The sequence below is a fragment of the Gossypium arboreum genome, chromosome 11 (assembly GCF_025698485.1).
Source record: "Gossypium arboreum isolate Shixiya-1 chromosome 11, ASM2569848v2, whole genome shotgun sequence".
Taxonomy (NCBI): domain Eukaryota; kingdom Viridiplantae; phylum Streptophyta; class Magnoliopsida; order Malvales; family Malvaceae; genus Gossypium; species Gossypium arboreum.
In genome coordinates this window covers 136,313,646-136,328,179 of record NC_069080.1, presented here as the reverse complement: position 1 = coordinate 136,328,179, position 14,534 = coordinate 136,313,646, and the positions used below count along the sequence as shown (strand labels likewise).

General features: G+C 36.9%; 2 protein-coding genes across 2 annotated transcripts; both read left to right on the top strand.

Annotated features, from left to right (window-relative positions):
* The first annotated feature begins 4,954 nt into the window (after nt 1-4,954).
* On the top strand, nt 4,955-6,434 carry LOC128284195 (putative disease resistance RPP13-like protein 1). Its single transcript, XM_053022007.1, has one exon. It carries the CDS (start codon nt 5,158-5,160, stop codon nt 6,370-6,372), a length of 1,215 nt encoding a protein of 404 aa, XP_052877967.1. The 5' UTR covers nt 4,955-5,157; the 3' UTR covers nt 6,373-6,434.
* Nucleotides 6,435-10,296: 3,862 nt separating this feature from the next.
* Nucleotides 10,297-13,045, top strand: LOC128284002 (putative disease resistance RPP13-like protein 1). Its single transcript, XM_053021462.1, has 6 exons — nt 10,297-10,580; nt 10,719-11,010; nt 11,100-11,519; nt 11,653-11,851; nt 11,974-12,066; nt 12,456-13,045. The coding sequence occupies exons 1-6, from the start codon at nt 10,297-10,299 to the stop codon at nt 13,043-13,045; spliced, it is 1,878 nt and encodes a 625-aa protein (XP_052877422.1).
* The last annotated feature ends 1,489 nt before the right edge of the window (nt 13,046-14,534 follow it).

Genomic DNA, 14,534 nt, shown 5'->3' with positions numbered 1-14,534 from the left:
TAGGCCTGTTGGTCTAGTGGTTGAGTGTTTGTTAGTGTAACTTAATGTTTTGGGTTTGAGTCTTGGGGTGCACGTTTTTTGAGAGCCTTTTATTTCTCCTGGAACGTCCCCTTTTATTTTGCTCTTTGTTCTTCTGCTTTGGACTCTTTTTACTATTCTCATAAAAAATGCGTTACCTTTGGTTCTTGAAATTTCACTCCTCGATTGTCTTCCTCATCATCAAATCAAGTGTGGGATTAGAAACCTTGTCTTCTCATTATTGTTTTTACAGAATTTCTATTTCGACATATTTTAATTGTGTGTTAACCCGAAGATTTTGGGTTCTAAACGTTGGAAGTGAGGAGAAACCACCACTTTCTGATATACTTTTGATAGGGCAAAGATTAAGGATAGTTCTGGTGGCTTAAACGGTGGTTTTGGGGCTATTTTGGGGGTGGTTTCGTGACATCCCCGACGACCACACGGGCGTGTCCAGAAGCACACGCCCGTGTAGATTTGGGAACTAGGGTTCTGGGCCAAATTGGGTGCCACACAGTCGTGTGGCCGATTTGGGAATTTTTTCAGAATTGACACGACCATGTCCCTTGGGCACACGGGCGTGTGGGTTTGGAAATTAGGGATTTGGGATTTAGAGTCATACGTCCTGGCCACACAGTCGTGTGGCTGATTTGGGGATTTAAGGATTCTACACGAGCCTGTGTTTCGAAACACACGATCATGTCTAGTGGGCACACCGGCATGTGAGACCCTCGCACGATCGTGTTTGCACTGTACTCTATTTTATCGAAATTGGACAGTGAGTTACACGGCCTATTCACATGGTCATGTCCCTACTTCACACTGGCGTGTGCCTCTATCACATAGCCGTGTGCTACCCTTCACATGGGTGTTTGAACCCCCACACGGCCTGGATTGCTCAACACGGCTGGAGTACACGGGCACGTGGCCCTATCTCGCTAAATAATGTTTTTAGGTTGAATTTAATTGTAATCGCAACTCTGTGTGTTTCAACCCTCGACTAAGCTTTACTGAGGGTAATTATGACTCTGATCTGGGATTGATATGTATGTTATTGTGTTATTTGTGATTGGATGTGAGTGTCTGCTTCTGATTAACTATATGAAACTGGTATTTTGATCGTATACATCTGACTGCATATATACATATGCATATACTGTATTTGGGTGGGATTTTGAAGAGAAGGAAGATTGATCGAACTGGCAGTTTAACAACATACTATAGCCCCTAATACCCAGAGGTCGTGGGCAGTCCCAATACCCCGAGGGTCGTGGACTTTATTGATAACGGTATAGCAAATTACAGCATTGCAGTGTACTGTAAGTACGTTAGCTACGCTACGTACCATTATTGAACTGATAATTTTACTACAATCTACCGGTATAACATATTACCGCATTGCACTGTATCGCATGTACATTAGCTACGCTACATACCATTATCTGATCTGGCAATTCATACTGCATGTCTGTACCGCGGTTTATCGCATTGTACAGTACATCTTATACGTTAGCCTTACTCCGTAATATACGTGACTGGCAGTTTATTTACATACTGTTAGCCCCAATACCCAGAGGGTTGTGGGAAATCCTAATACCTTGAGGGTCGTGGACAATGCTGATGGGTATCGTTGCTAGGCAACCCAAGATGACATCATATGGAGTGTAGGATTGGATGGGCTTTTCGAGGTCCTATATAGAGTGATTGGTTGGATGAGCTTAATAGCTTTATTGAGGAGTGATGGGGGACGGAGAGGTGTGCTGGCTGGATGGGTGGGTTTTCTTTAACTCGTCTACATTCATATGCATTTTATTGACGGTTTTGTGAGTATGACTGTCTGTTACGGTTCGATTGAAAAGTATTTATGACACTATTGTTAGACTTTGAGTGTATCTGACTGACTGAATTGAAACTAGTGACTATTGAGAGTTTTGTTGCTGGTTCACTGGTTAGTATTTGTGATTGTGTAACTGAGTGCGATTGTTAATATGCTCTAAATATTGCTATCTGCCAGTATGTCTGTTGCGAACGTACCAACTATTTCCGTATAGCTCTGTAAGTATGTTTCGCTTTTGAACTACTTTTCGAGTTTTTTGTGTTTGATTCTATAGTTTAATTGGTTTTGATCTCACACTGAGCTCGTGTAGCTCACCCCCTTTTCCGTTTCCCCTTTCAGGTACTTTTCTGGTTTTTGATGCTGGACTCAGTATGCAGAGGTCTTGGATGGTCACGATTTTAAAAGATTATTTCAGTTCTACTTTTTAAAATTTTAGTCTGATTATACTATTTTGAGCAACAAGGTTTCATAAGACTGTGGTACAATTACTGTTTAAAATTTCATTTGCACATGTATTCTGGATGTTTTTCAATTTTAACTTAACTTTATTGAAAGGATTTTAAATGATTTAATGTGTGTTTGACTGTAAAGAGATGTATGGTTTTGGAAAATGGAATTTAAAATGACTTCTTTTGAAAAAAAAATTCTCACGATCACTTCGGTGATCAATGTAGCATCCTGAATTCGGTCTAAACTACTAGGTTGGGTTTTGGGTGTTACACCTAATAAGGATAAAAAAAAAAACACTAACTCTGCTTATCTAACAAGTAAACTTAGCAATACAAAAAAAATTATCATCAACATATGCGAACCATTCTTGAAATACGTCAAGTGGTTCTCCAACAACACAAAACAGCTTACACTCTGATGAGCTCGCAACATCAATTTAGCTTGCATTTTAGGTGAGCTCACAGCTTTGGTGAGCTCGCAAATGTAAAGCTCGCAGGTGTAGAGCTCACAACTTCAAGTGAGCTCGCTGCTACGTGAGAAGAGTACAGAAGTAGCCACTTCACAACAAATTTTCATCTGCATGTTCTGAATATGCATGTTCTTCTGCTATTCCTTCTTGTGTTGGACTATATTTTGGCACTTGGAACATTGTTGTAGATATATTTTTTATTCCTTGATTTTCTTTTACAGGCATTTGGAAGAAATATTGATGAGAATTCCATGGAGTATCTCTTTCAAAACATTCCTGCTACTCTTAACACTTTCCATTTTGTTGTTCAATCTAGGCTGAAACTCTAATGATTAGCATTCTAATGCTTTTATAAACCGACTATATAGGGAACTTCAAAAGATCCTTTATAGGAACAAGTTGAGGATTCATTCAGCCATGGCATAAGAGGAGCATCAAATATTCAAAAACAGAGGTCCCACCCACCTCATGACCCTCCAACATGTACTTGGGGTCCATCCACTTATTACAAATCAATGTCTCAAAGCCGTACTTTGATTACATTTCCACCTAACCATAGTTGCATTTGCTTTAGCATTATGGGTTAAGTAGTGCTCCTATATTGTTTCTTCTCAACTCCAAGAAAGGGTGGAGCACTTCAACTTACAATCTAATTCATACACATTTAATTTAATCTTAAGATGCCAAACTATATCCTAATCTTGCATCACACAGTCCTTAATAATAAGATTATTTATTTTAAGTAATTTTTTACATGCTAAAGAAATTAAGCATTATTGATATAAATATTCATTCAAAGATTGAATTATTTATTTATAGTAACGAATTTGACTTGATTCATGTCTAGTATTGTTTTAGACATCGACTTAATTCAATTATTATTTAATTAATAAAAATATATTTTTAAAAGTATAAATATATGTCTTACTAATTTTAAAATATTTTTATAAGTTTTCTAACATAGTATGCTATATCGGCCCATCTGACATGTCAGTGCCATTTTGGCATGTGGAGAATTTGAAAGGCTTCACCTTCTCTCCTTTTGCATTTACAGTGATGTTTTCAACCCAAAAACAAAGTAGGACATTTGTGTGTTTGCTAGATTGTGTCAATTAATCATGATGTTTAATGGCAATTTAATGAACCAAAACTACATTAGGCTTTAAAGTTAATGGAAATAATAATTTGATATATAGATATTAGATGCCACTGTAGAAAGAAATGTAATTGAGTTAGGTTTAAGTCAATTAATTAGTCTAAAATGAAGGTAATTTGAGTTTGGTTAACAGATTTTGTAAGAAAGCAAATCATAAATTAGTACAACGAAGTGATAGGCATAAAATAATTATCAAGATAATTAGTATATTTATCATACACTTATGCATGGAAATTATATATTTAGAATATAAATGTGCCTTTGAGTATAATATACAATAAATAATTAAAGTTAAATGTTTGAAATTAATTAACAATAAAGTGTGCATAATAAAAATTAAAATATTAAAGTTTTAGTTGAGTGGTAACTTAATAAATTTATTAATGTAATTAGTATGGGTTCACAATTCTATTATATGCATATATTTTTATTTTTATAATAAAAGACTAGAGTAACATTTTCATAATTTCTTTAAATAAGTTAATACCCGATTAACTCGTGACATTAACTAGTATAAATAATAGTATAAATAGTAAAATAATAAGTCAATTAACAATATAACTACAATCAATCTCATAAGCATAGCTAGGGGTGGCAGGGCCCTAAAATGAATTTTTTCATTTAGAGTCTTTAAATATTTTAAAATTTTAAACTATTAAAAATAAAATTACACTTTACTCTCCTAAACATCATAAAAATCTAATTTTATCTTTTCAAAATTATAAAAATATAAACTATTAAAAAAAAGTGAAATCATGAAAATTTCAATTTAATTCCGTAACCTAATTTTTTTTCTATATACTAAATACTGTAAATATTTGTGATTAAAAATTTAGACTATTGGTGTTTGCCATATTTTGGGATAAAGTTGTGAGAAATATAATATTTTGATGTTTAATTAAATTACATATACGGTGAAGGTCATCAATTTAGGATAATGACCAAAAGCAAGAGAGAATAAGAGCATCAAAATTCAAAAGCTAAGGTCCCATCATTTCCATTTTTCCTTCCCATTAACACGAAAAGCAGCTTCTTTATCTGTACTCAGTGACTTCCAACTAATTGCCTCATGGTCTGAATTCTTACATGCTTCAAGGATATTGTGCCAATTTCTTCAACTTTCTCTAATTTTGCAGATTCCATTTCCCTTTCTTTCTTTTTTGTTCCCTGACTTTCCATTTTCGCTTTGTTCTTTTCTCTCTTCATCTTCTTTCTCATAATTCCACCATGTCTGTCATTGGAGAGGCTGCTCTTTCTGGGTTCCTGGACCTGTTGGTGGGCAAATCGCTCGACTCTGCACTCAACTTTGTTGCTGATCACAACCAACTCCACCAGCAGCTCAAGCAGTGGCAGTCCATATTGCCTGATATCCAAGCAGTGTTGGACGATGCAGAGGAGAAGCAGATCAAGAACATGGGTGTGAAGAAATGGTTGGAGGATCTCCAGGACTTGGCTTACGATGTGGATGACATCTTGGACGAGTTCGCTTATGAAGAGTTTCGCCTCAATCTCCAAGACACTCAAGCTCAAGCCAGACCTAGTAAGATACGGAAATTCATTCTTGACAGGATTATTCGTAGTATTTTCCCTCCCACTTCTTTTCAGTTTAAGAATTCCATGATCACGAAGGTGAAAGACATCACTGATAGACTGAATAGTTTGACTACTCGAAGAAGTAGTTTGGGGTTGAGTGAGATTTTGTCTCATGCTGCAACCTCCAAGGGAAAGCAACCCAGGCTGCAACCAACTTCCGTACTGGATGGAGTTGTGGAGTATGTTGGCAGACACAAGGAGAAGACAGAAATGATTGAGTTGGTCAAAGGTAATAACTTGAATGGAGTTTCAGTCCTTTCCATCGTGGGCATGGGAGGGATGGGTAAAACAACTCTTGCTCAGCTTGTTTACAATGACGCCACCATCAACGAGTCTTTTGATCTCAAGGCCTGGGTATGCGTTTCTGATAATTTTGATGCAATTGCTATAACCGGGACAATTTTAAAATCCATCGATCCTGACTCTCGTGATGAGAATGACTTGAATTTACTTCAAGTTAAGTTGAAGGAGAAGTTGTCTGGGAAAAGATTCTTGCTTGTTTTAGATGACATTTGGAAGGAGAATTATAATGATTGGACCATCTTACGGTCTCCGTTTGGAGCAGGGACCACTATCATTGTAACCACTCGTCTTCAAATTGTTTCATCTATTGTGGATCCGCTCAAAGCTTTTCATTTGGAAAAGCTATCAGATGATGATTGTTTATCCATATTTACACAGCATGCATTAAAAGCAAGAAATTTCGATGGACATCCCCAGTTCAAAGAAATTGGAGAGAAAATTATTAGAAGGTGCAATGGCTTACCTTTGGCTGCAAAAGCTATTGGAAGCTTGCTACTCACACTTAAATATCATGGAGAATGGGAAAGAATATACGAGAGTTGTTAGAATTAAGTGACCCAAAATTCTTATTTAAATAAAATACGATGGAAAATAAAATAAAAGTAAAATCCATATAGAACTAGACTTCTTTTATTTTATTTTAGAATAAGGTTTTTAAACCTTATTAAACTCCATCTATTTTATATTGATTAGGATAAGGTGTTTCAATCCTACTAGAATATGGCTTTGCAAGCCTATAAATAGACATAGTCTATTCCTCTTGTATTTGAGTAAAAAATTTTTCGACATAGTGAATTTTCTTCTCCTCTGCCCGTGGTTTTTTTTCCCGAAAGGGTTTCCACGTAAAATTTATGTGTTCTTTATTTTTATTTATTTTATTCTATTTTATTTTTCACAAATTGGTATCTGAGCTTTCGGGTTATTCATCTCGATCACGGTAATGGCGTCTTTGAAGTATGAAATTCCGCTGTTGGATCGCAACACCAGATTTGCGTTGTGGCAAATTAAGATGCAAGCGTTCTTGCAGATGGATCTAGAGGATGCCCTCGCTAGGATAGATAAGATGCCTTCGACATTAACAGATGAAGAGAAGAAGCGTAAGGATCGAAAGGCATTAACACAATTACATCGCATTTGTCCAACGAAATTTTGCGGGATGTGATGAAAGAGAAAACTGCATTGCATTATGGAAGAGGCTAGAACAAATATGTATGTCGAAAACTCTAACAAGCAAGTTGCATATGAAGCGGCGTCTTTATGCTCATCGTTTGGAGGAAGGTGCGTCGTACACGAACACTTAACAGTGTTTAAAGAAATTCTCTCAAACTTGGAGGCCATGGAGGTTCAAGATGATAAGGAAGATCTAGGGTTGATTCTACTTTGTTCGTTGCCCCGTCTTATTCAACCTTTAGAGACACGATTTTATATAGCCGCGAGTCTCTCACGGTTGATGAGGTTTATGATTCTTTAACCTCGTATGATAAGATGAAGCATCTTGTGGTTAAACCCAACTCTCGGGAGAGGGTCTCATTGTTCGTGGGAGACAAGACCGAATGTTGATGATGATCGTGGTAGAACACAGAACGGAATCCTCGTGGTAAATCTAAGGGTAGATCGAAATCTTCAAACAGAGGTAAAACTTGCAACTTCGCAAGAAGAAAGGGCACATTAAATCTGAAAAGCTATAAGCTACAAAATAAGATTAAAAGGAGGTGCGAATCAAAAGGAAAACAAACGAAAATTCGGTGAAGTCGATGTTGTAGAAGACTACAGCGATGGTGAACTTCTAGTTGCTTCATCAATGATTCTAAAGTGGCGAGGAGTGGATACTTGATTCAGTTGCACCTTCCACATGAGTCCCAATCGGGATTGGTTTACAACTTATGAAACAAGATTCTGAAGGTGTTGTTTTGATGGGAAATAATGCTTCATGTAAAATCGCAGGTGTTGGAACAATTAAAGTTAAGATGTTTGATGGAGTTGTCGAACACTTAGTGACGTGCGGCATGTTCCGAATTGAAAAGAAATTTAATTTCGTTGAGTACTCTTGATTCAAAAGGGCGAGATACACAATGAAAGTGGGGTTTTAAAGATTTCCAAAGGGTCCTTGTTGTGATGAAAGGGCAAAGAAAGATTGCCAAGTTATATGTTTTCTGAGGTTCTCATCATTCTCGGTGATGCAATTGCCGCTTCCTCTTCCTTGTCGATGATGATATTACTAAACTTTGGCATATCGCCTAGGGCATATGAGTGAGAATGGCATGGCGAAATTAAGCAAAGAGGACTTCTTAATGGGCAAGGAATTTGCAAACCGAATTTCGTGAGCACTTGTGTTTTGGGAAGCAAAAGAGAGTTCGATTCACTAGAGGAATCCATAACACGAAGGAAGCGTTGGAGTATATCCATTCGATCGTGGGGCCGTCCGAGTGCCTTCGAGAGGTGGAGCTAATTATATGCTAACCTTTATTGATGATTTTTCCGAAAAAGTTTGGGCGTTCTTCCGAAGCGAAAAGCGATGTGTTTTCCACATTTAAGTCTTGGAAAATTATGATTGAAAAACAGACGGAAAAGCAGATAAAATACCTCCGCATGCACAATGGCTTAGAGTTACGCTTACGATGAGTTTAATAGATTGTGCAAGTCGAAGGATCATGAGACACTTGACGATTCGTCATACTCCACAACAAAAGCGGCGTTGCGAGCGAATGAACGAACGATCATGGAGAAGGTTCGATGTATGTTGTCAAATGCCAACTTACGAAGTCATTTTGGGCGTACGACCTCTCTCGCATGTTTTTGATCAACCGATCTCCATCCGTTGCCATTGAGAAAAAGACTCCACAAGAGGTATGGTCCGGTAATCCCGCTAATTATTACGATTTAAAGATTTTTGGGTGTCTGCGTATGCTCATGTTGATAATGGAAAATTGGAACCGAGATCCATTAAATGCGTTTTTCTTGGTTATAAAGTCGGTGTAAAGGCTATAAGTTATGGTGTCTGAAAATAGAAAAGTTGTGATTAGCAGAGATGTTGTTTTGATGAAACTGCTATGCTACCTAACTTATCTCTTAAAGACTCTTCCAATAAAGAAAACCAAAAGCGGTGGAGCATCGATTAATCTGAATCAACTCCTCAAGCCAAGACAAAATTGATAATAGAGTTGCTTCTTCACCGCAATACTCTATCGCCAAAAACAGGACAAGAAGAGAAATTAAACCTCCAAAGAAGTATGCCGAGGTTGATCTAGTTGCTTATGCTTTAAATGTGGTGAAGATATAGATGCGAATCAAGAGCCATTTAATTATTCGAGGCGATTAGCTGTGAAGACTCGAAAAAAGTGGATGTTTGCTATGCAAGAGGAGATGGAATCACTCCACAAAAAGCAGAACATGGGATCTTGTAAAACTTCCTAAAGGTAAAAAGGCATTCGTTGTAAATGGGTGTTTAAAAAGAAAGAAGGGACTCAGGAGTTGAAGAACCGGATATAAAGCAAGGCTTGTTGCAAAGGGTGACGGTCAGTGCCATCTTTCTTACAAAAGATCAAATGTTTCATGAGAGAACAAAACACATTGATATTCGGTATCATTTTGTTCGTGATATTATTGCTCGTGGTGATATTGTTGTGAGCAAAATTAGCACTCATGAAAATCCTGCAGATATGATGACTAAGTCACTTCCTATAACCAAGTTTGAGCATTGCTTAGACTTGGTTGGTGTTCATTGTTGAAGTTAAACCCTTAAGGGGTTTTTGGAAGAGGTGAAGAACTTGTTTATTGAAAGTTCGCGATGAAGAACTTGTTCATTGAGAATTTGTGTCAAGGTGGAGATTGTTAGAATTAAGTGACCCAAAATTCTTATTTAAATAAAATACGATGGAAAATAAAATAAAAGTAAAATCCATATAGAACTAGACTTCTTTTATTTTATTTTAGAATAAGGTTTTAAACCTTATTAAACTCCATCTATTTTATATTGATTAGGATAAGGTGTTTCAATCCTACTAGAATATGGCTTTGCAAGCCTATAAATAGACATAGTCTATTCCTCTTGTATTTGAGTAAAAAATTTTTCGACATAGTGAATTTTCTTCTCCTCTGCCCGTGGTTTTTTTTCCCGAAAGGGTTTCCACGTAAAATTTATGTGTTCTTTATTTTTATTTATTTTATTCTATTTTATTTTTCACAAGAGTGAGATATGGAACTTACCGAAGAGCGGTGTGGCATAATTCCAGCTTTGCGATTAAGCTACCATCATCTTCCGTCATACTTGAAACGATGTTTTGCATATTGCTTCATACTTCCTAAAGATTATGAATTTGAAGAAGAAGAAATTATCTTGTTATGGAGTGCAGAAGGCCTCTTGCAACAAAAAGCTATGCCTCAAATTAAAGATCTTGGAAATCAATATTTTCAAGATCTAGTGTCGAGGTCAATTTTCAGATATCCAGTAAAGATGAGTCCCGATTCGTAATGCATGACCTTATCAATGACTTAGCTCAAGTAGTTGCAAAAGAAATATGCTCAAAATTAGAGGGTGATAGGCAACAGAAGTTCTCAAATCGCACTCGACATTCTTCTTATATTGCTGGAGAATATGACACAGTGAAGAAGTTCGAAGCATTTGATCAAGTGAAATCATTACGTACTTTTCTACCTTTACTGTGGTCACGTGATTGTAAGCTTTGTTTAACTAATGTTGTTTTGGTTGATTTGTTGCCAAAACTTGGCTACTTAAGGGTGCTTTCTTTGAGTGGGTATAAAATCACTGAGTTGCCTGATGTTTTTGAAAATTTAAAACATCTTCGCTACTTAAATTTTTCTCACACCCAAATCAAATGCCTACCTGATTCTTTGTGCACTCTTTATCATTTGGAAACTTTATTATTAAATAGGTGTTCCAAGCTTCGAAGTTTACCTTCAAAGATGGAAAATCTTGTCAACTTGCATTATCTTGATATAAGAGGTGCGGACTCAATAGGAAGGATGCCTTTTGGAATTAGTAAGCTCACCAATCTTCAAAGGTTATCTGATTTTATCATAGGAGAAGGTGATGGTTGTCATATTAGAGATTTGAAATATTTGTCAAACCTCAAAGGTGATTTCCGTCTTTCTGGGTTGGAGAATGTTAATGGTAAAGATGCAGGGGAAACCAAGTTAAATGAGAAGCAGGGGATTGATCGATTGGTATTGGAATGGAGTCGAGACTTTAAGAATGATACAAGGAAAAAAGAAGTTGAAGAATGGGTGTTGACTCTCTTCATCCTTCGAAAAAGCTTGAGCAACTCGTCATTCAGAATTATGGTGGTGCAAAATTCTCTACTTGGATTGCAGATCCTTCCTTCAAGAATATGTTGTCATTGGAGCTTCACGACTGTAAAAATTGCAAATCTCTACCACCAATTGGAAGGTTGTTGTTAAAAGATCTTTCAATCAGTGGCTTGGATCAAGTACATAAGATTGGTGCTGAGTTGTTTGGAGAAAATCAATCAAATGGTTTTGCATCATTAGAGTCTCTGTGTTTTGGCAATATGCTAAATTGGGAGGAGTGGGACCTATGTGAAGATGATGAGCAAGTATCGAAATTCCCCAGCCTTCGTTTTCTTTCAATCAGTGGATGTCCTCTATTGTTGGGAAGGTTGCCAACCATCCTTCAATCCTTGCAGGAACTTGAAATCTATGAGTGTAAGAGACTGGTAGTTTCAATTTGAAGTTTTCCTTGCTGTGTGAATTAAGCGTTAATGGGTGTGAAGAATTGGTGGATGAAGGTTCTTTGCCTGTACAGAAGGTTAACTTTTGAAACATGTTTCTCTTTCAAATATTTCAAAGTTTAATATTTCAGCAGAGAGGATAATGTTGAGATTTGCAAACTTTGAAACCTTCAACATCTATGGTTGGAAGGAGTTGGGATCTTTATCGCAAATTGGGTTAAGATTAATTGGGCATCGTTTCATCACGATTAGGGATTGTCCGCAATTGGTCTCTTTGGAAACAGAGGAGGAGATATTGCAACTTGACAAGATTCCAGGTGTTGAATCTCTGAAATAGGTAATTGTGAAAGGCTGAATAGACTACCAAAAGTCTTATATGCTTTCCCATTCATTACGACAATAGAACTTGAAAAGTGTCCAGGCTTGGTTTGTTTTGCAGAGAGTAACTTTCCTCCTGCTTTAAAAGAGCTGAGGATTGTGAATTGCGTGAATTTGCAATATTTGGTTGATGAAAAAGAAAATAATAATAAGAGTATGAGTAGCAACACTTGTCTTCTTGAGCACTTACATATACGCTCTTGTCTTCTTGAGTACTTACATATACGCTACTGTCCATCTCTAATATGGTTATCATCAAGGGGCGATATATGCAATCGGCTTCAACATCTCCACATTGAAAGTTGTTTAAAGCTAAGTAGCTTATTTTTAAACACCAAGTTACCCGTAATGCTTAAACATCTGAATATTGGGGATTGTCCAGTGTTGGAATGCATAGCCCAAGACTTCCTTGAAACCACTGATCTCGAAAGCATTCTAATTAGGCGTGCTGAAAAATTAAATCATTACCGCGGGGATTAGACAAGCTCAGCCATCTTCAGGAGATTCGATTATCTAGGTGTCCAAATCTGGTTCCATTTGAAGAAAGTGGGTTGCCCACCACAAATCTCAGAGTTTTCTCAATTGAGGAATGTGAAAATTTTGGACTCCTTCCCAAGTGCATCCACAACTTCACCTCCCTTCGAAAATTAAAGGTGTGGAACTGTTCGGCTGACATATCCTTTCCAGTAGAGGGTTTCCCTACCAACCTCACATCACTTGCAATCTCAAACGCTTCCAAAATTTATACATCACTTGTTCAATGGGGATTTAACAGACTCACCTCTCTTCAAGAACTGGCTATCAGCGGTGAAGGATGCTCAAGTGTCATGTCGTTTCCAGAAGAAGGGATAGGAAGAATGCTGCCTCCTTCTCTCAGATATATCTGCATTCGGAATTTTGAGAATTTGGAATACATGTGCTCGAAGGGCTTTCAACACCTCACCTCTCTTCAACAATTGCGAATTTATCGTTGTCCTAACCTCACATCTCTTCCGGAAAAGGATATGCTTCTCTCGCTTGAGCAGCTACATATTTGCAATTGCCCATTGCTAGAAGAAGAACGAGAGAGGTCCAAGATTGCCCATATACCTTTCGTTAGAATTGGTTTCAAAACAGTCATCGCGGGAATTTGATTGAAATTTAAGCTGCCAAATCTGGCATCGATTTCTCCACACTCAAACCACAGGTGTGAAACGAATTTTAAACATTTATCAATTTCATACCTGTTCTTTATATATATATGATTGTCCTCATGAAAAACATGATAATAGAAGTCAGTGTTATATATTTTGTATTCAATTTTTGCAGGCATTGAAGGGTAAACTGGCGAAAAATAGAGGAGACCTTCAATTGATCTGCTTCAGCTCATTTGATTTTGTAAAGCGGTTAGTCAATTGTCTGCAACATTTATTTAGCAAATTGAATATTCTGTTTTCATCTGCATTTTCTAATTTCTAAGAAGTTGCTATGAAATTGGTATATGGGAATGGGATTTTAGTTAAAAATACTTGAGATTTCATTGTACTATTAACCAATGGTTTTTCAGAACAACAAGTCTTTAACGTGGTAGTTTGATCCTTGCAGATTAATGGAGGGATTACAACATGGCATTAGAGAGCTCAATTTAACATTAACACAACAGAGTTCACTGAGCTGCAATTTGGGGTTTCGCTTGTAAGACACTGGTCACATTGAGATTATACATCCTCGGAACTTCCCAAAAATTGTTCTGTCCAATCTCAAAGTGGTCCATCTTAGTTTTCCAAATTTCTCAGACCATGAATCCATTCTAAGGCTGCATCAATTCCCTTGATGGGGAATTTCTTTTTTGATCATGTGGATTGAGCGACATAAACAAACTCGAGGCTTTTACTTAGAGGTACAAAAATACTTTATGTGATTTCATTTTGTAGCCAAAAATAGCAGTGACTAAGTGACTCACTATATCTTGACTCTCTTGCTTTTGACTTTGAGGCATGAGTTAAATGAATAAAATGATATATATATATATATATATATATATATACTCTAGCAGTTTGGAACTAGTTTCACTGCAGCTCTCTTTCAATGTTGCTTTTCAGCTTTCTGGTCCCATAGATTGGCATATAAAGTAGGAAGTTCCATCTTGTTTCTGCATCATATCAAGACGCTTCTCTTACTAGTGCATCAGTTGGGTGCAACCATTGTGATTATATATGGATGAATCATTACAAATTTTCGGAGCATCCCTTATTTTTTCACGCTCAGACCACATGTATGAAACCCTTTAAAACACAGGCAAAGATTATGATTCACTAATATTCGGTTTTTGTTAGACAGATAATGGTAATTGTGATATTCATCATTTTCACAGGCTATCTACAGTGGTTTCTATCAATCTTTATATGAATTTCCGCTGCTTTGAAAGGCTTCAACTGTGATGTTATCAATGTTTATGATAGGGTAGGTATAGGTTCTATGGAGAATTTATTCTTCTGACATTCCTTTCCTCTGTTGGAGCATATTTTGGTGCTTGGAACATAGTTGTAGTTGAAGAGCCAAATATGTTATTTATTTAGCCTTGGACTTTCATTCAGCTTTGGGAACCATGACAGATAAAAGGCCAAATGGTACCACTGGGGA

What these genes read in the sequence shown, in the direction of transcription:
- LOC128284195 (XM_053022007.1), top strand. Translation starts at nt 5,158, where the DNA reads ATGTCTGTCATTGGAGAGGCTGCTCTTTCTGGGTTCCTGGACCTGTTG.
- LOC128284002 (XM_053021462.1), top strand. Translation starts at nt 10,297, where the DNA reads ATGCATGACCTTATCAATGACTTAGCTCAAGTAGTTGCAAAAGAAATA. An exon ending in AGCAGGGGATTGATCGATTG is followed by an intron (nt 11,011 to 11,099) that starts GTATTGGAATGG and finishes CCTTCGAAAAAG; the next exon opens with CTTGAGCAACTCGTCATTCA. An exon ending in GCAACTTGACAAGATTCCAG is followed by an intron (nt 11,852 to 11,973) that starts GTGTTGAATCTC and finishes TTTGTTTTGCAG; the next exon opens with AGAGTAACTTTCCTCCTGCT.